Here is a 19,066-nt window from a genome sequence, read left to right as displayed (position 1 = left end):
GTGGGAGTTATTTAACGCGGGCGCGGCTTCGGTGGATCGCTGGATCCACTAAAAGGTGGGTGGATCCACGACTTTGGGACCTACCTTGATGTATTTACCTTTAGGGGTGCACACGGTTCGGTTTTTAAACCAAGCCTTTAATGGTTCCTAGAAAATTTGGAACCGAACCAAGTTTCATCTGGAACAACCAACCGAACGAAAACCGGTTGGATTCGACCATTAAAATTCTTGGCTTTTTAATCCAAAATTGGGCCCATTCCATCCTGTTTGTTGGTTCCTTTGATTAATGAAATTTAAATTTGTTGATAAGGTATTTAAAAATTAAACATTTTTATGAAAATTAATTTATTTTCAATATTAAAGGATTTGCAAAAATAACGGTTGGTTAAGGTTCTTCCAGGGCGGTTCAGGGGATCCACATTCCACCCATTTGAATTCCGGTTTGGGTCGGTTTAATACCCCAGCCGGAAAAAGCACCGGTTCCCGATTTTGGACGGAACGTCCTCTAGACCTTGTACCAAACCGGAACGGTTTTTTTCATTCATTTACCATATTGGTCTGTTGACTAAGGTCAGATTCCTGAGCTTGTCATCTTTCTTGTAGGAGCTAAATTTTTTGGAAGCAGATAACAGTAATGCACAATCTGGTAAGATGCAAAAGACTTTCTATACCTGACATGGTACTTCTGGATCATGTTATTTTGTCTGCTGCTCTCATTATCATCTGCAAATATGACTTGGCGTTTTTTTTTCTAGATGTAAAGTGCACTTCTAGTATATATCATTTTCCCTATTTTCACTTTCATTCCTTCATCGCGCCGAGCCAAATGTGAGAATCCATGATAGTTCAATACAGATTCTAGTTTTTGAATTTCACCAACTCTCACACATCTTGATATTTCAAGATATTATTTTGTCCATGCAAATTTCGTGAAAACCCAAACAACAGCTTTATTTTCATCCACAGGGCCCTTGCTAAGTTTGATATTTTGATTTAATTCCAAAAGAATGGTCGGGTTTATTTTTAAATTAAAATCTGGTCCAAGTGACCCACCAACTTTGAAAGCGTTAAAAGAACTGAAGGATGAAAGGGGCTAAATTAAACCTAGTGATTTTCCATTCCTTCCCAAAATCCCATCCTTAAGGAAGGGATTCTTGTTCGCAGTAAACTCATTGTGACCTCTGTGGTAGGGTTCCACGGTTTCCAACGCCTTCTTTTGTCCAACTAGCCCTAGATTCCTAATTTCATTGAGGTCTAGAGTTTCAATGTCCCTTAGCCTAAATTATTCAATAAATTGTTTTATGCTTACCTAATGTGGCAGTGTATAACCGATTAGCCTTTAAACGGATAATTTGTGCCATGACTAGTAATTTTAAATGAAATTACAATTTGTAAACATTACTTCAAACTTAAGTTGACAATGGCTTAGATCTTGAGCTCGACTTCTGAGCCAGGCCAGGCCCACCATGGAGGTGGACTTGGACTCTTAGCCTATGACCGAAACTGATTTTCAAAACTTACCTAATGATTTCTCCGCCTACTTCTACTAAAGCATTGTTTACCATAATTTCATAATCTTTTTAACCATTTTCAGTTCCTCTACCATAAATTGGAAAGGTTGTTCCTAGTGAAGAATTGGGCTTTGTTTAGTGATCCGGAGGGAAGGGATTGGCATTGAGTTCAATTGGCTTCAAGTATTCAAATTGAAATGGTAATACCATTGGATTTTAGTAAAATTAAAAGATCTTTAAAATGAAGGTACAAAAAATGAATTATTAACGATTAATTACAAATTTAATAATGAATTTGTTAAAATGGGAATTTAAAGTTAATACCATAATGAATTACTGTTTACGAAGAAGAAATGAATTAAAAAGAAAAATTTTGTGGATAGAGATAGCAAGAGTTTCAAAAAAGAAAGGCATAAATATTAAAATGCGGTCGGAGGAAACAAGGTTTTAAAAGGATTTTTAAAAAATAAAAATTTGGATTTTTCAATGCTAAAGGATTAAAAATAAAAATTACCCTTTCATACTATTCCGGCTCGGAAAGATTGTTATTTTTAAAGGGTCATTAAAAGGATCTTCCCCTTTCTATTTCAAATATTTTTAAGATTTAATTCCTATTTCTTTTGGATTTTAAAACTGTATTAGAAGATTTACAGTGTCATTTTATCGAAAAAAAACAGGTTACCTTAGTTTAAACCTTGGGATTTTAGGTCAAACCTAAAGGTCCTTTTATTCAAGGAATTTAGTTTTAGTTTTGAAATCGTTTAGAAATTTTTTAGAAAACAAAAATTTTTATTAAACAATTTTGAAGTAACTCGCAGGAATCAAGAACAGTACTATAATGAACATTTAACAATAAAGAGTATTTATTTTTGGACCTCAGTCATTAACAGGAGGATTTCTGTTTCCTTTTTCAGAATTTGGAGCCTATTTTTGGTATTCCTGATTTAAAACTAGGATCGAGGAAAACATCCATGTTTTCAATGTAATGCATGAAAATTGTCTAGGGCCAATTACACCTAATCAGGAGATTTTACCAAACCCAATGGATCTAAGTAGGAAATTTCCATTAAAAATTTTAAATCAAAATTTATTAGTTAGTTTAGTTTGGGGGATTGTCACAAAATGTTAAATTTAAAAAATCATAATCATAATGAAAACTAACTTAAAAAAAAAGGACAATTCCTACGACCTAAGGTTTAAAAAAACCCTTAACCCAACTGGTAAAGGTTTGTACACTAAATTTTTCTTACATTTTCACCACAACCGAAATCTTTGGGAAATGGCCAATTAGGATTACCAGTTTGTGCTAAGCAAGTTTAACCATTTTCCCAATGTTAGCCATGATTTTTAAGTGAATCCAATTGGTTGCCAATATTAAGAAGGAGACAGGAGAAACTACCCAACGGTAGAAACAGAATTCTCTTACAGTTCCAGCGGTATAATCCACCCAAAACCAGGGACCTCAATGTCCCAACCATCTACATTTTACAAAAGGAAAACCTTTCGGCCATGGAAACCATAGAACCTAAATATGGTTGTAATTGTTTCCCCTTCCACCAAGTGACGGTCTACACATAAGACTTTTCCGGATTAATGGGGATCATTGTTAAACCATTATGTCTTAATAGGTCAACATGAACTTATTGATTCTTCCAATTATCTAATTTTGTGTTCATTTTTCCCAAAATGGAATTCGAATTCTTCCATGGGTTTCTAGGTGGAAAAACAACAATGAGATTTTTTGGTAATCTCCATCCAACATTTCTCTGGCATGATCCTCGCCCTTTTTCTTTTCAAATTGTTCCACAAAAGTGTACCATTCCAGTTTATTCAATTGGAATTAAACATTTGGGTTTTCCAAGAACAAGGTTTTAGCAAGTACATTTGATATTTCAATTTTTTCATGCTTATTGCCTACTAGTTGATACTCTACTTTGTTTTTGATAGAATGTAAGGCACCATTTAAGATGTTAGAATGTAGCTAGATGTGGGCATGAATTTGTTTAAATTATAAAACATGGTTAACTTCCAAATTGCCAAAAGGAACTTTCACCAAGATTAAGTTTACAAGAACAAATGTCATACGGTTACCTTCACATTGTGGTTCCATCCTATCCATTTGGGAAATTGTTGTTATAAATTAATTGAAATTTAGGGCATTCTTTGGCAATTTTCTTGAATAATTTAAAAATTTAAATCAAAAATACAAGCCAGTTTTATCAAAATATTTTTGCTGAATTGTAGTAATTTTTAGTAAATTTAACAAGTAAAAAGTTTAAAAGTCAAAAGATAAGAGGTTATAATTACCTATTTACCACCATTTAAAATGGTACTGAGCTGAGCCTGATGAGACCCTCTCATTTTTCAAAATCTCAATGGTTTTATAACTGTTAAGTCAAAAAAATCAGAATAATTCACCAGAAGAAAATACATTACTTTCAAACAAGAAACAAAATTAGGGTTTTTCCATAGGAATCTAAACCTGCTTCCAGAATTTGTTTGGGTCAAAGCCATTATTGAAGCTAACTTGCGGACATCTTCATGCCCTACAATTCATTGGAGGTTCATACATAAGGGTTTCATTACCATTAATTTTCCAATTTGCAATTGGGAAACAAGAAATGGAAATTTTTATATTTAATTTATATTTCCATTAAAAGATAAACCTTACCAATCTGCCCTTTACAAATGAAAAGTTCTACAATTTTTTTTAATATTTAAAAAAATTAAATTATTAATAAAAATAATGTGAATCATTGGGTTATCCCAAAAAAGGTTCCTAACAGGACATCAGTTTATTGGTAATTGGACTAAATTGTATCCCGATTCAAAATTACATTAAGTATTATAGGATTTCACTAAACCTCTCCCCCCAAATGTATATATAACAAATTCCAGGCTTTGATTCAATCAGAAAATAGTTTTCATTTGTCTCATTTTGCTCATTTAATTCGTAATTAATTGCAAAAATGTCCAAAACTTTACCAATTTGTAAAAGGTGTTTATCCGTTTATATTTTTTCATTGAATTCCTATATTTAACAAATTTTTGGGAAGAAATGTTGGGGAATAATTCAATTACCTTAATATGCTTATTTCAAAATTTTAAATCAAATTTGCCAAAGGAATTTCAGTCCTTAAACTTTATCCCTTTTTAATTAATCATGGGAAAGGACCATAACCCAAGCTTCGAAAATAAGTATTTTCCCAAAAATGTCCTTATGATTATAACCCCTAAATTAGAACCTTTCCCTAAATTGATTATAAGCCCCTGAAGAAAAACCCTTAAAAAACATTTCATCCACCTACACTATTATGCCTGTATAAATAATAGAAAAATTGAAAATGGGACCAAGAATGCAAAGTTAAATATAACAATGGTTAACAACTTGGAACCAATCCAAATTACAGGGATTATCCAATCACCAATGTACTTGTCTTTTAAACCCAGAATAAATAAATGTCCAATTCACTAATAATTGACAAAAAACCCTCAATTTCCCTAATGTACAATCGACAAAATTGAATACAAAAGAAATTTTCCAAAATTAAACTCCATGATATAGTCAAGTCCAAAATTGGTTTTTAAAACTCAAAATTTCAATTTTACATATTCAATAATAATAGTAACACAAATCTTAGGAAACAAGAAGATCATTTTTAAAAAAATTAGTAAATTTAACCAAACATTCCAACAAATAATCAATTGTAACAAAGGATTCAGAAACCGGATATAGAAAATAATGTTTGAAGACATGAAAAAAAGTTTAAAAGCAATAATTCCAAAAAGAGTAAAAAAATCCTAAAGATCACTAATCCAACAAAGATGAAATTAGAATAGGAAGCCATCACCACAAAATGTATTCTTTTAAAACTTGATGAAGTAAAAATCAATAAATTAAAGCAAAATAACAATTATTAAATTAAACCATTGTAAATTTACCCAATTCTTTTAGTAAATAGTCCATCGAATAATTGGGAAATTGCCGTACCTGATCCAATAACAGGTAAATTTATTCAACCTTCCTGCAGGCGACAGAAACCACATTGCATGCAAATTTGGGTTACAACGTAAACATGAAAGAATAATAGAATCCATCAGGGATTGTTTTAATATTGGGTAAGACATTAGATAAACAACCATCCATTTTAAAAATTACCAAACAAAATAATCTTAAAAATTTCCATTGGAGAACCCATTTAAAACTCAGCCACACTTTTTACCTGCTTAATAAATTCTAAAAGCATAAAATCCTAGCCGGGAAACACCCCATTCAATGAAAAAACCCTTCCCAAAAACCCCCCCCAAATTTAAAGAAATTAAAAGCAAGTATTGTGATAATTTTGGGTTAAATGAAATTGCAGTCATTAAAGTCATTATTTTCATATTTGTCTAAGTCAGTTTTGACTCATAATCTACTGTGTGGAGTTTGCGAATTGTCCAAACATTGTAGATCAACTTTTCCACCAAGTTTGAATAAAAGTTTGTTATCCTTTCATATTGTTCATTCCGGTGTGGGGATATGCTCCCGTTTCATATTGTTCATTCCAATCCATGGGGAATGGGGATATACTCCCATTGTTTCTATAGATGGCTATTGCTATTTCATTTCTTTTGCAAATGATTTCTCTTGCTGCACCTGGTTTCTCATGAAGACTAGTGATGAAGTACCACAGTATTTTTAAAAATCATAAGAAGGTACTCACCCATAGAGCTGGGCATCGGACCGAGTCGGATCAGATTGGGCCCAACCCGATTCGGTTCGAAATTTGCAGGGTCAAACCTGAACTCGATCCGATCCGGTACCGAGTCCGGGCCATTTTACTCAATCCGGTCCGATCTTCTACTGGCCTGAACCGAATCAAGTCCGACTCGGTCAGGAAAATCAAGTCGGATCGGATTGGACAAGGTTCGGATCGTTCATTTTTTCCAACGGTGTGGAAATTATTATTCTCATTGTTTCCCATGGTGTGATCTACTTGATTATTGGATATACTTAAAATTTATGGTGTAATCTACTTGATTATTAGATATACTTAAAATTTAGTATTAACCCCTAAAGTGATATGTAAAAACTGATGGACGGTGTGGATAAACCAAAAAATTCAAGACGGGCCCCACATAGTTTACTCAGTAGGATAAAACCGTAAAGCTCACGCCAGCTACATAGCTTCTTAAAGAAGCTTATACCTGCTACATGACTTCCTGAAGAAGCTTCAAGTCACGTGCTCGAAGACGAGCACTCTCTGGAAATAGGATTGCGTATCGTACTAAGTAAACTCATTTGGGCCCACCTTGAATGTATGCGGTTTATCCAATCCGTCCATACGTTGTTTCAGCTAATTTTATACGTTGAGCCTAAAATTGAAGCATATACAAAGCTCAAGTGAACCAAACCACTGGAAACAGGGGGAATAATGATTTCGACCGTTGAAATCTTTCTAATGCCCACAGTGATATTTATTTGTCATCCAACATGTTCATAAGATCAAAAATGCTTGGATGAAGGGAAAGATAAAATATCAGCTTGATCCAAAACTTCAGTCGCCCCTAGAAATTTTCAATGGTAGATACTCATTTCACACTATTTCCTGTGGTGTGGTCTATTTGATCTTTGGATATACTTTATTTTTGTCATATGGAAATGAAATTAACTTTTAAAATGGATGGACGGTGTGGATCAAATAGCTAAATCACAGTGGATCCCACAGAGTTTACTCAATACGCTTAGCATACTGAGTTACTCAGTACGCAATCCGCTTCCCACTCTCTAACCTTTGTAGCTACTAGCTAGCTAACACCAGCTATACAGGCAGTTGCTCTAGGTACGTGTTGCTCGAAGACGAGCACTGAAGCTCCTCGAGCTCTGAGTTGTACGAACGGTTCAAAGGAGATCAAAGTTACATGAGCCTTACAGTGATGTATTTATTATATCTACACCGTTCATCTATTTTCAGAGATCATTTTAGAGCATTATCCAAAAAATGAATCATATCCAAAGATCATCTAGACCACACCATAAATAGAAGCGGAGATAATGATTTTCACCGTTAAAAAATTTGTAGGATCCACCTACTAATATGAGATATAGGGAGGGGTAAACTTGTAATTTACTAGTTACTACACCCGGTGCAGTCCGGATCGAATCGGATTGGATCCAAACGGATTGGATTTCAGTTCGGTTCGGTCGGATTTACTACGTACCCGAATCCGATCCGATTGTCGTTCGGATCTGACCACTCCTACCCGAACCTAACCAATCCAAGCCATCAGTTCTGTTCAAATCGGGCCGGATCAGGTCGGATCGGGTCCATTTTTATTCGACACTGATTTAACATGATTTACAGAAAGAAAAAAAAAAGGGATCGAAAATAAAAAATGCTCACCGGATCGAACATGTGGGATATATCCCACTATTTGTGCGTTTCATATCGCACGAGTAGGATACAAGAAATATTGTGGGATATATTGGCCGATATCATCGATATTTAAAACACTGGACGGGGATACTTATTCCAAAGCAATTTTTGGCTGATGCAGTGCTCACAGCCACCTAATCGTATGCCATCTAGAGTTTCAAATTCCCCACATCCGGTCCTTTATCTAGATTAGCCTCCTTTCATTGTTCCTCGTATCTCTAGGTGCATGTGTTTCATTCATATTCTGGGTTTGAATTGGACCAAATTAGATCCAAAAGCTATTCGCAGTTTGGGGTATCCCCCCACACAAAAGAGAGACAATTGTTTTGATCCTATGTTTGGATTTATTTATTTTTTTCGCCACCTTTTTTTTAGTCCATGCCTTACTCTTCTCATAATCTTGCCTCTTCTGAGGGAGATTAGTGAGTTGAAAGGGAGACATCCTTCTCCAATTTATCCCCTTCCTAGTTATGCACCTTATATTCCTTCCAGTGCTGCTAATACTGCTGTAAGTAGAAAAAGTAACTTATTTGGCGGTATCCAAACACGCCCTAAGAGACTGAGAACAATTAGAAGGTTCCTACACAACTCTCTAGTCTCCTTCATCCAACTGTCAAGTCCCATGGGAAACTGCAAATGCTACTCACCCACAGCCAGGCCTGGAAAATAAATATGATCTCTTAAACGCCAGTCCAAGGAGCCCTAACTTCCACTTCACTGGAGTTACTAAACCCCAGTGGACCTTAGTAAACCCTTCTCACCCTCCCCAAATGGTTTCGAATTATACCTGCCACCCCAGCCAACCCTAGATTCCAAAATTAGCTCCTATTGAAATTAAGCTCAAGAAACAAACTATAGGTGGTTCCTAGCTCTTATTGTCAATCTTCCATTCCATCTGACCTCGAATGAGATAATATCTGTTGACACTATCAAATTCTTAGAAACCAATGCCAAGTAGGCGGTGCTGTAAATTACAAACAAATATTCGTAAAATGTGTTTAACATGACACTGCTCCCAGACCAACTAGTCAAAATTAAAGAAACAATTGGGATATCATCCAGCATCCAACAAAGATATTTTTGGAGACAAAGGATGAAGTCGATTAGTCGTGACTGACACTGAATGGATAATTAAAATGTACAAACTATAAACTTGTTTAAAAGATAAAAATTCACAGCAACAAAGAGAAAGTATGTACAGGTTTCGTGCCCTTGAATGGATAACTAAAATCTGTAAGCTTGTTTTAAAGATTGAAATTCATAGCAATGAAGAGAAGTCTATATCTCCAAACCCAAATGTACAACTTCCATGACAGTCAAGATCTTAGAATTCAATGTTCCATGGAAACATAGGCATCTTTATATCAATCAACTTCATCAAGACATTTTAAAATGTTACGAGTATTTACTCAATCTGACCTCAGATAGTCCTCCTGCAGTAACTTCCATCGAAAGAAAGGACCGTGTCTGATCATCATTGACAAAAACCTCCCACTTACTAAAATCTATCCAATTTCTGCATCCAGAACAAAATGCGAAACCACATGATGTCATGGACAGAATATTCTTGGGCTGATAAAGGTAAAACAAAATAGAGAAAGAAAGAGTCAATATAAGCAAAGAAGTGGGAAGATTGCGATAGTAATGTTTAAACAAAGTCCAGTATGGATTATGGAAGGACGTCCATAACAGCAGTTAACACTACTGACGGACCAACCAAATGGCACTAGAAATTTTGGCACATTCGGAGAAGGCCCATCCAACCTCAAGCGACAAATGCTCACTTGACTGTATTCCAAACTGGCTAGAAATGGCAAGTAAAATGCATCCCAGTGCCAAATTTCACTCAATGACCATTGCCACCAATGGCTATCATACCCTATGCAAATATAGTACCAACTTGCAAACATGCCCTACCAGAGTAACAGTACATGGAATTGTAGTTGAAATATACACTGACCGATTCTGAGACTGAAGCTTTTGGCGAAGCATTGTCACAACTGAGCCAATCTGATGCACTCGAATCGGAACAGTTCTTCCCAAACTTATGTGAAATTCCCTTCCTAAGAATTGTTCAAGCAAACCATCATCTTTGCACATATCACTGAGTGGGATATCAACATCAACAGCATGAAGACTAGGTACAAGAGATGCGACTCTTTTTAGAGCTAATATTAGCTCTTTCTTAATCACCGGCGGTATAAGAACTGCAGATAAATGACAATGATTATCACTCTGACATAACTATAATAGCTTAACACAAGGTCTAACTCAGCAACGCTATTGAATAACATACACAGAAAAAGATTAGTCCATGTAACTGATATGAAGTCCGCCATTCAGAAGAACCAGCATACTAAACATTAGCTGCAGAATAAAGCAAGCAAAACTAAAATTACCAACTAAAGTCATCCTGACCCATGTTCACAACCCCAAGTGTAGGGTCGCGATGTAGTAATAACTCGGTGAGACTGAGGTCGAATCCACAGGGACTGAACTTGTGAGTCTTTTGAATTTAACTAGAACTAGAACTAGATGAAGAACTAAAACTAAATCTGAATAATTGAAAGAGTAATTGTGACTAAAGTGATTAAAACTAACAAATTCAAACGTGGTAACTAGGGTTTCCAAGGATCCACTTGTAGCAATTGGGAGGCTTCCATGCTTGATTCAAGGACACAACTGGAATCAGAGTCCTATCCTATCCAATTGGTAAGAAGAGATTTGTCAGATCTCTGAACTTCTCATGGATCTAATCATCAATGGATGAGAGTTGTGAAGATTTGGAAGTGATTCCATCACCTAACCATGCCCAGGAGACAAGGCAAACAATAGGATTTACCAATCCCACAACCAATCATAAGAGAATTGTGAAAGTTTGGAAGGATTCCATCATCCTACCATGCCCAAGGGACGATGGTGAACAACAGGATTTCCTAATTTCACAATCTCAATTCAGGAAAAGAAGTTATTTCAAACTATTGCAGATTTATTGTAATTCGTCACAACAAACCATTAAAAACTAAAAATATTTCTTAAGAATCAAACTACAATCCAAGAGAGTTCAACAAAACATGAATCAAAACAAAGCAAACATCTCAATCACGCTACAAGCTTCACCTCTTAGCCCTAGCTAAGAGGTTTAGCCAACCATAGACATGATTGAACTAAAATTTCTTAAGAAAAGCATAAAAATAACTAAGGAAAAGGAAGGAAAAACTCTTGGCAACGGCTTGTCCACACTTTTGCTCCACTCCTCAAACCCTAGAAGATGCCTAGGGATGCCCTGGGGACTCCTATTTATAGTTGTGCATCACCTCATTTCGCATTGACTTGGAAAAATCTAGAAACCGTCTCAAATTTACGCCATCCGCGCAAAGCTTGCGTAACCCTCGACTGGTCGAGGACAGCCTTCGACTGGTCGAGGGTCTCCTTCGACTGGTCGAGGATGATGGGAATTTAAAGGATTTTGTCGCTGGAGTTCGAGTCGAGGAATCTTCGACTAGTCGAGCAAAAGTCTTCGACTGGTCGAAGATTAGCTTAGACTAGTCGACGGACGCAGATTTTTAGGGTTTTTTTTCTTCACTTCAAGTCTTCAATGCTCTTTATTCCTCACTTAGTTTTCTTGGATCTTTGGCATGTGAATTTTTCATTCTTGATCTCATAAGATCCATCCTTGGCTTTGGTGATCCTTGAGTGTTAAATTCATGCTTTTAGCATCCTTTTCAATCCAAGTTCTTAAATTCACCTTGCAACACAAACATGATTAAAATAGAACATTAAGCATTATCATGTTCATAAAACCAAGTAATAAATGGGGGATAATATGCAATATTTGACCCTCAACAACCCAACCAACATCTCTAGCATTTTTACATAGTTGTCAACTCCACGCTGCAATGTAAAGTCCCTTCCCATTTCTTATGGAACGTGGTCACTCAAGAGCTCAGTAAAACCCTGTGACAGGATAGAACTGTTCACCTGCTAGATTTCCCTCACTCCTCTAGCCAGACATTCCCTATGAAATTTGTGTCTTGGATTTGATTTGAAATGCACTAAATATTTGTATCTGCATAGTCACTCTCTTTTTTTTGTCCCTAGAGCATGCAGTTGTCTGAGCATCAGGGCGATTGGCCCTTTCGGGAATCTTGTAGTTTGACCTTAAGTGTGTTTCGTCATATACAAGGTAGTGGAATATTTTCTTAAGAGCTGCACTAGATGCACATAAACATAACATTTGTGGGTGCCAAATTAGAAAAGTGCATGCATGAATCAGCTATCAGCTTGCAGGACTCATACAGGCAGGAAGAATGGTGCACATGCAGGACCCTTTAAAACTAAAACAAGCACCAGAGCAATGATATAAAGAGTTCAACCCAGATAGGGTAGTTGGGAGGCAAGGAGTATATATTGCAAGTATTGCATGTTTGTTGACTGCTTAATCACCTCAAGAAAACCAGAGGTCTTCATGACATGAAAAGCATTAGCTGAAGATGGGAGATAATGAGTATGAACGTTGTAGGGTAGATCTATGAACTAGCTCATGCTTGACTAGCCAAGCAGATGAACAACCCTGCATCTTCTTGATCTCTCCTGGAAGATCATTACCTTCTTCCTAGAACGGAGTACAGACATTGGTACAACAGGAGGTTTTGCAAATCCTCGAGCGACACGTCATAATTTACGCTAACCTCAGCGCACCATCAGAGAGACTCAGCGCCACAGATTAACCCATGGTTGAAGAATTAGGCGATTGTCGTAGTTCGGTTGGGAGAGAGACAAATCCATTGTCCACTTGACTACTTTCTCAAACTAACGTTGTAGGATATCTTTGAGAGATAACCAACATAAAACCATGGACAATAGAAATATTACACAAAATGACTGAGGATATAAATGTCAAAATGCAAATGCAATGGGTTATAATGAACGGCAACTCCATTACACTCAATAGAACACAAAAAAATACAAGAAACATCATGAATGTCTAGGTGTGACTCATGAGCCACAAAGTACTACTGTAGTACCCAAAAGAAAGAGATATATGGAGAAGAGACAATAGATTTTAAGCAATGGCCAGTCACAAGGGAACCTGAGTAAAGGATAGAAAACAGACAACTCACGCCATTTCTTTGCAAATTGAAAATGCCACTCTAGAAGACTATCGGAATGCTTACGGTGAGATGAACACAACAAGATGTCTGAAAGAAATTATATTGAAATACCAGTCTGTAAGTTGATAACTACATTCACACTTCGGAGTTAAGGTGGAGTTGTTAGGACTTTGAAGGTGATTTCTTCCGATTTCATGTTACATGCCCTTTTGGAACAAGACAACTCCATTGTGGCAAAAGCAATGGCTTTTCTTTATCGTATGAGAGTTGTAGTCTGATACTCTTTTAACTTCCCAACTTTTTAGATTGTAAGCATTGTAGTGCCTTCCTTGAGATAAAGATCTGATAACTCCTCTGCTGGATTTTTAAAAATTAGACATGATTGCGCCAAAGTAAAATGCGTCGGCTGATAAATTGGTAAATTTTGTTGTTGAACAAGAAATATTCATATTATCCAATTTACCTTTTCAATTTTGTTTGAAGAAGCAGCAGTTCATCTTCTAAATTTTTATCACAATAAAGTGAGATTTTCTCATCATCAATATCTAAGCCTTATACCAACTAACTGGAATCAGCTAGATGAATCCTATTCCGCCATTTGACTCTATCAGTGTCCATATTATCAAGTGATTTTTTTAGGAAACCCAAAAAACAACAAAATTAAAAATAAAATAAAAGGGCAGAGAAGAGAAAAACCTAAAGGGGAACCAACTATTACAGAATCATGGTCCCAAGCAATTTAAAACATAGACTACACTGGAAGGTCAACCAGTTTGGACTGGAACTGGCATAGAAACATGACAGGTCACTAAAAAACCAGGTCAATGGCAGTCAACTGTTTTCTTGACAAAAGTTAAGATTGCGAGCTCAAATCCACAAGCTTCCCTCGTAACTCCCAAGATCCTACCCACTATTTTAAAGGCACTTTGTTAGTTTATACCTTTAATTTGTCCTTTTTATTATGTAATTCTTCAAATAGATTGCTCATGTTGTGAAAGTTGCTCCAAACCATGCATGAAATACAGATCAGCGTCCAGTCCAGGTATTAAAACATCTAACCCAACATATGACAGTGAGTTCTGAAGGAATTATACATATATGCATTATAAGGTGAACTCCCTCGTGTGCTCTCTTTCTCAATCCCAACTTTGTCAATAAAAAAATAGTCATTATACAAAGAATTGTGTGTGTGCGTGCGGGGGGGCAAGAAAGATATTTGAGAGCCTTTGTACATCATGTTCAGCTTATACAACAGCTAAATTTCTAAAATGAGATGCCAATTTAACAACGATAATAACAGCTGCATTTGGTTGCACCAAATATCATGAAATTTCATGCTATTCGGCACCAAATTAGATTGATTAATCGTGAAATATCATGGTATTTGGTGCAACCAAATGCAGCCGACATGAAAAATTCTCAAAAGAGGAAAAGAATAAACATTGATAAGTGAAACAAGAAGCAAATATGAACTACCAAACTTAAGAAACACAGTAGAAGGGGTAAAATTGAAAGAACCTGGGATGAACACATGCAGTGCATAGTTTCCTTCAACATGTGGAAAGCTCCTAACTCGACTTTCTTGGCTTGTCTGACAATAAGCTGGGCATTTTGAACAAAACATTACATAACACATATCATTATTGAAGGTAATGAGCAACTATCCAGTACAAATTCTTTGTACCCTATGAAGGTGTGAATTTGTGTGCAGGGCCCAAGTCCCCCCCCCCCCCCCCTAATGCCCTTTTGCCATTTCTTTTTTCCCCTCTACATCATTTTTTTCTTCTTTATTTTTTCTCTCAAGCAACAGGGCAGTAGGAACGCAGTTTGGCTTGGGATGCTACCAATAGCTAAGTGGCCACTGGCCGGTGCCCTGTGGGCACCACCATGTTGTATGTGTTTTATCCACGCGGTCCATCCATTTTCCCGGATCAGTTTAGGGCTTGATCCCAAAAAATAAGGCAGATATAAATCTCACGTGGACCACACCACAGGAAAACAGTAGTGATTGAATGTCCACCATTAAAAACCTCCTACAGCCCACGTAATGTTTATTTGACATCCAACCTGTTGATTAGGTCATAAAGACCCGGATGAAGGGAAAAAATAAATAATAAAAAAAATCAATTTGATCCAGAACTTTTGTAGCCCCCAATAAGTTTTAATGGTGGGCTTTCAATCAACATTGTTCCTGTGATGTGGTTCCCCTGAATTTGGATCTACCTAATTTTTGGGCTCATGCCATAAAATGATTTGGAAAAATGGATGGACAGTGTGGATGAAACACATACATCATGGTGGAGCCCACAGCACCGACCAGCAGCCACCTGGCTACTGGCAGCATCAGTAGCCAAATTATCTGTGGAACTGCTACTCAGATGGTGCTCTATGGGCACCACCATGATTTATGTGTTCCTATCCATGCTGTCCATCCATTTACATTATTATTTTTGGGCTGACATCATAAGAAACATCGTTGACTGAACATAGAAATGCTCACCGTAGGTTATAGTATGGTGGTTTATGCATGCATGTCAGTTCAATGAACCTTAGATTTTGGAATTTGGACCTTATAGCCCTGTCTTAGCATTTCCTTCTGTATTTTCAGTGTAGTTACAACAATCAGTTTGCACTACTGATAACTTTCTTCTAGCCTTTCCTTTTACATTTACTATAACCTACTTAGGGGCTTGGTTTGATTGAAAAGAAACAGTGTTGATTGAACATAGAAATGATCCACCCTGTCCATCATGTTCTCCTCCTCACGCTCACCGTAGAAATGACAAATCAGGTTGATCCAAAGTTTATGTGGGCCACAACCTAGAGAACATTGTGAAATCATGCCTAAGACCTCGAAGATCACGTGGTGTGACCCACCTGGGTTTTGAAATGGCCTGATTTTTGTCACTTCATCATACCAAGGCTAGCGCGATGAATGGATTAGATGGCGTGTAAACAACATGGTGGGCTATATAAACAATGTGGAAGTAGGCCCTTTGGCTTTTTACAAGCATTTTGAATATGTGGTTCCACTTTTATGGCCCATTTGATTGTTAGTTTAGCCTAAGAATTTGCCCAATTATTCATCTAGATTGGCTCAATAAAATGGCATACTTTTTTCTATGCTTTTTCATGCGTCAATCTAATTTTTGAACAATTCCCTACTCCAAGTTCTAGTTGGTGTGAATATACAACTTATTACCTATAATTAAATTACGTGTTGTTATGGGAAGATCAGAGACATCCAGACTCCGAGGACAGAGGTTGTTCAGGGTCGACTGGAGACGTAAGGCTAAACTTTGAGCTACGCGAGTGGGCGGGGGACGGACTTCTAATCCGACATCCGTTATACCTTCGTTCTGAGGTCTGAGTCCGGGACAACTAACCCAACACTGAGTGATCCGAGGCCAAGGCGGTCTGTTCGGATCTCTAAGCGAGTTCTACCAACAATGGGGATCATGAGGTATCCCACTACCACACGATTAGCTACGGTTACTCAACTGCCCACGTTCGCACGACCACCGGACGACTAGGTGACCGAATCACCCACGGGGTATGGTTAATGCGACCCCAAGATGTGCCGACTTATGCGGATATGCCCATCCTAGGCGAGAGGGTATAACTTATAAGTATCATCTTGGGAGGAAGAAGCGGGTAGGCAATATTCTACACTCTCCCTCAACGATACTACTTAGACCCAGATTCCCTTGACCTGACTTAGGCATCGGAGGGTCCCCTGCTCAAACTAGGGCCACCTTCGCTCATCATTTTTGTGCAGGTTCAGGGCCTCGAAGCGGCTCGGAGTGTGAATACCTGAGCGGAGGGAAGTTTATTTTGACCTCAACACATGTTAAACCAAGTTACTTGTAGAGTCACAAGAGTTTCAACACCAGGTCAAGGGTTCGAGTACTTATAGGTGGTGAAATCCCACTTCAGCATGAGTGTGTGGGTGTCTGCGTATGAAAAAAAAAAAAAACCTAAGCTGCCTATAAGTAAGTTACAGCTTACATCCAAACAGGTAACTTACTTACAACCTAAAAACCTTACGGCCATCCAAACGCGGCCTGAATGTCATGATTAGATTGCCCCATTACTGATCATCCCAATTTTGTTTTGGGATGTAGTTTGATACAAGGATGGCTCGGAGTCATTTTAATCTCCCTTGATATTTGGGGTGAGAAAAAGGGGACCTCCAGCAGTTTACGATTTGCAAGCAACCCCAAATGGGAAAGGGATCAATTCCTCCCAAAAATGAAATCAATCCCAATTTCGGAGTGCCGATCAAAGAACACTGCTTAGTCCCGTTTTTGGCTATGGCATAGCACACATCCACCCCCTAATCAAGCCATGATGTCCAAACTATCCAGATTGGGGCCATGATTTGGACAGTTGGATCGGAAAAGAAATAAAGAAAATATAACTCAAGCTTCTTACGCCAAGTAGGAATCTAGACTTCTAAAACTGAAATTGTTTGCTGGTAAGCCAAAGGGTTGATTCATGAGCCAATAAAGCATTTGGGATGGAGAGAAAAACTGAAATTCTGATGGAAGAGAGGAGAAGTGGAAAGCCCCGCCTTTCCGAGAGAGATAGAGAGAGAGGTGGAAAGACAAATACCAAGAGGTGGAGGAGATTGGATGAGGGCGATTGGGGGCGGGGGCAAACGGTCTGATTCTTTGGTATTTGAAATATGGCGGAAATCTTTGCTACTCTTGGGAGAGCTGTCCGAGTCGGATGTAGAGTCGTAGGAGGCTCTCAGAGCTTCCATTCTCTCCTCTCTCGCTCTCTGTCTCTCTCTGCGAGCTTGCTGCGACTGGGGAGAAATTTCACGGGTGGGAGTTATTTTACGCGGGCGCGGCTTCGGTGGATCGCTGGATCCACGATCGACTAAGGTGGGTGGATCCACGACTTTGGAACCTACCTTGATGTATTTAACTTACATCCACGCCGTCCATCTGTTTTAACAGCTCATTGTAGGGCATGGTCCAAAAAATGAAGCATATCCAAGTTTCATGTGGACTACACCACAGGAAACAGTGTGATTGACCAATAAAAACTTCTTGGGAGCTAAAAAAGTTTTGTATCAGGTTGATATTTGTGTGGTCCCTTCATCTAGTTATTTGTTACCTTGTGGCGAGGTTAGATGAAAATTTAATATTCTGTTGACTCGGTTAAGATTTTAATAGTGGGTATTAAATCACCGCTGTTTTCTATGATGCGGTGCAACTTAGATTTGGATTTGCTTCATTTTTTTTTAGTATACCCTAAAGTGAGTTGTCAGAACGAATGGACGGACTAGATATAAGCTAGATACATTACAGTGGCAAAGTCAGGGGATCCACAATGCCGCGCCCATTTGAACTCGGGCTTTGTAGGTCGCTTGATACACACGCAGGCACTTGGAAATGGGAAGCGACTAGGTGCCAGGACCTAGCTAGAGACGGACGTCGTGTGAGAGCCTTTGTGGGGCCACCGTGATACATGTGTTTTATTTGTCCATTCATTTTTACAAATCATTTTAGAACGTGAGTCCATAAATAAGGCAGATTGAAAACTGCACGTGAGCCCTGTAATAACGTATGCGTTAGATTTACACCTTCCAAGAATTTGTCTGTTTCATTTTAGGGCAATTGAGAGAGATCTCAGTCTCAAGTGAGCCACACTATATGAAACAGTGAGAAAAAACTTCTTGAGGCCATGAAAGGCTCTGATTAAACTGGTATTTGTGATTTCCTTTCATCCAAGTCCATATGACCTTATGAAGAGTTTAGGTCGCAGATAAAACTCATGGTGTACCTCTGCTAGGCAGGCTTCCACAGTGTTCATTCAACCGCTGCTTCTTTATGTGGTGTGGTTCACTTGAGCTTTAGATGTGTCTTATTTTTTAATTCGTGCTCTAGAATAATATGAAATTTTGATAGGACAGTGTAGGCCCAGGGAACTTCCACACATTAAAAGTTGTATGGGAGTGAGTCAATGTTTTCTGTGAACATAAAGAGTTCTCTACCCATGAAGCCTTCCTTAT

General features: G+C 37.7%; 1 protein-coding gene across 1 annotated transcript; it reads right to left on the bottom strand.

Annotated features, from left to right (window-relative positions):
• Positions 1-9,310: 9,310 nt before the first annotated feature.
• On the bottom strand, positions 9,311-17,863 carry LOC131248070 (uncharacterized). The gene is made up of 4 exons (XM_058248119.1): positions 17,659-17,863; positions 14,563-14,646; positions 9,891-10,137; positions 9,311-9,446 (listed from the first exon to the last, which is right to left on the bottom strand). Exons 1-4 carry the CDS (start codon positions 17,807-17,809, stop codon positions 9,326-9,328), a joined length of 603 nt encoding a protein of 200 aa, XP_058104102.1. The 5' UTR covers positions 17,810-17,863; the 3' UTR covers positions 9,311-9,325.
• Between the last annotated feature and the right edge of the window lie 1,203 nt (positions 17,864-19,066).

Source organism: Magnolia sinica, chromosome 6 (genome assembly GCF_029962835.1).
Source record: "Magnolia sinica isolate HGM2019 chromosome 6, MsV1, whole genome shotgun sequence".
NCBI lineage: Eukaryota > Viridiplantae > Streptophyta > Magnoliopsida > Magnoliales > Magnoliaceae > Magnolia > Magnolia sinica.
The sequence above is the reverse complement of the archived record's forward strand: the minus strand, read 5'-3'. Positions and strand labels throughout refer to the sequence as shown.

What these genes read in the sequence shown, in the direction of transcription:
- LOC131248070 (XM_058248119.1), bottom strand. Translation starts at nt 17,809, where the DNA reads ATGGAAGCTCTGAGAGCCTCCTACGACTCTACATCCGACTCGGACAGC. An exon ending in CCAATCTCCTCCACCTCTTG is followed by an intron (nt 14,647 to 17,658) that starts GTATTTGTCTTT and finishes CAAAATGCCCAG; the next exon opens with CTTATTGTCAGACAAGCCAA. An exon ending in AAGCTTCAGTCTCAGAATCG is followed by an intron (nt 9,447 to 9,890) that starts GTCAGTGTATAT and finishes TTCTGGATGCAG; the next exon opens with AAATTGGATAGATTTTAGTA.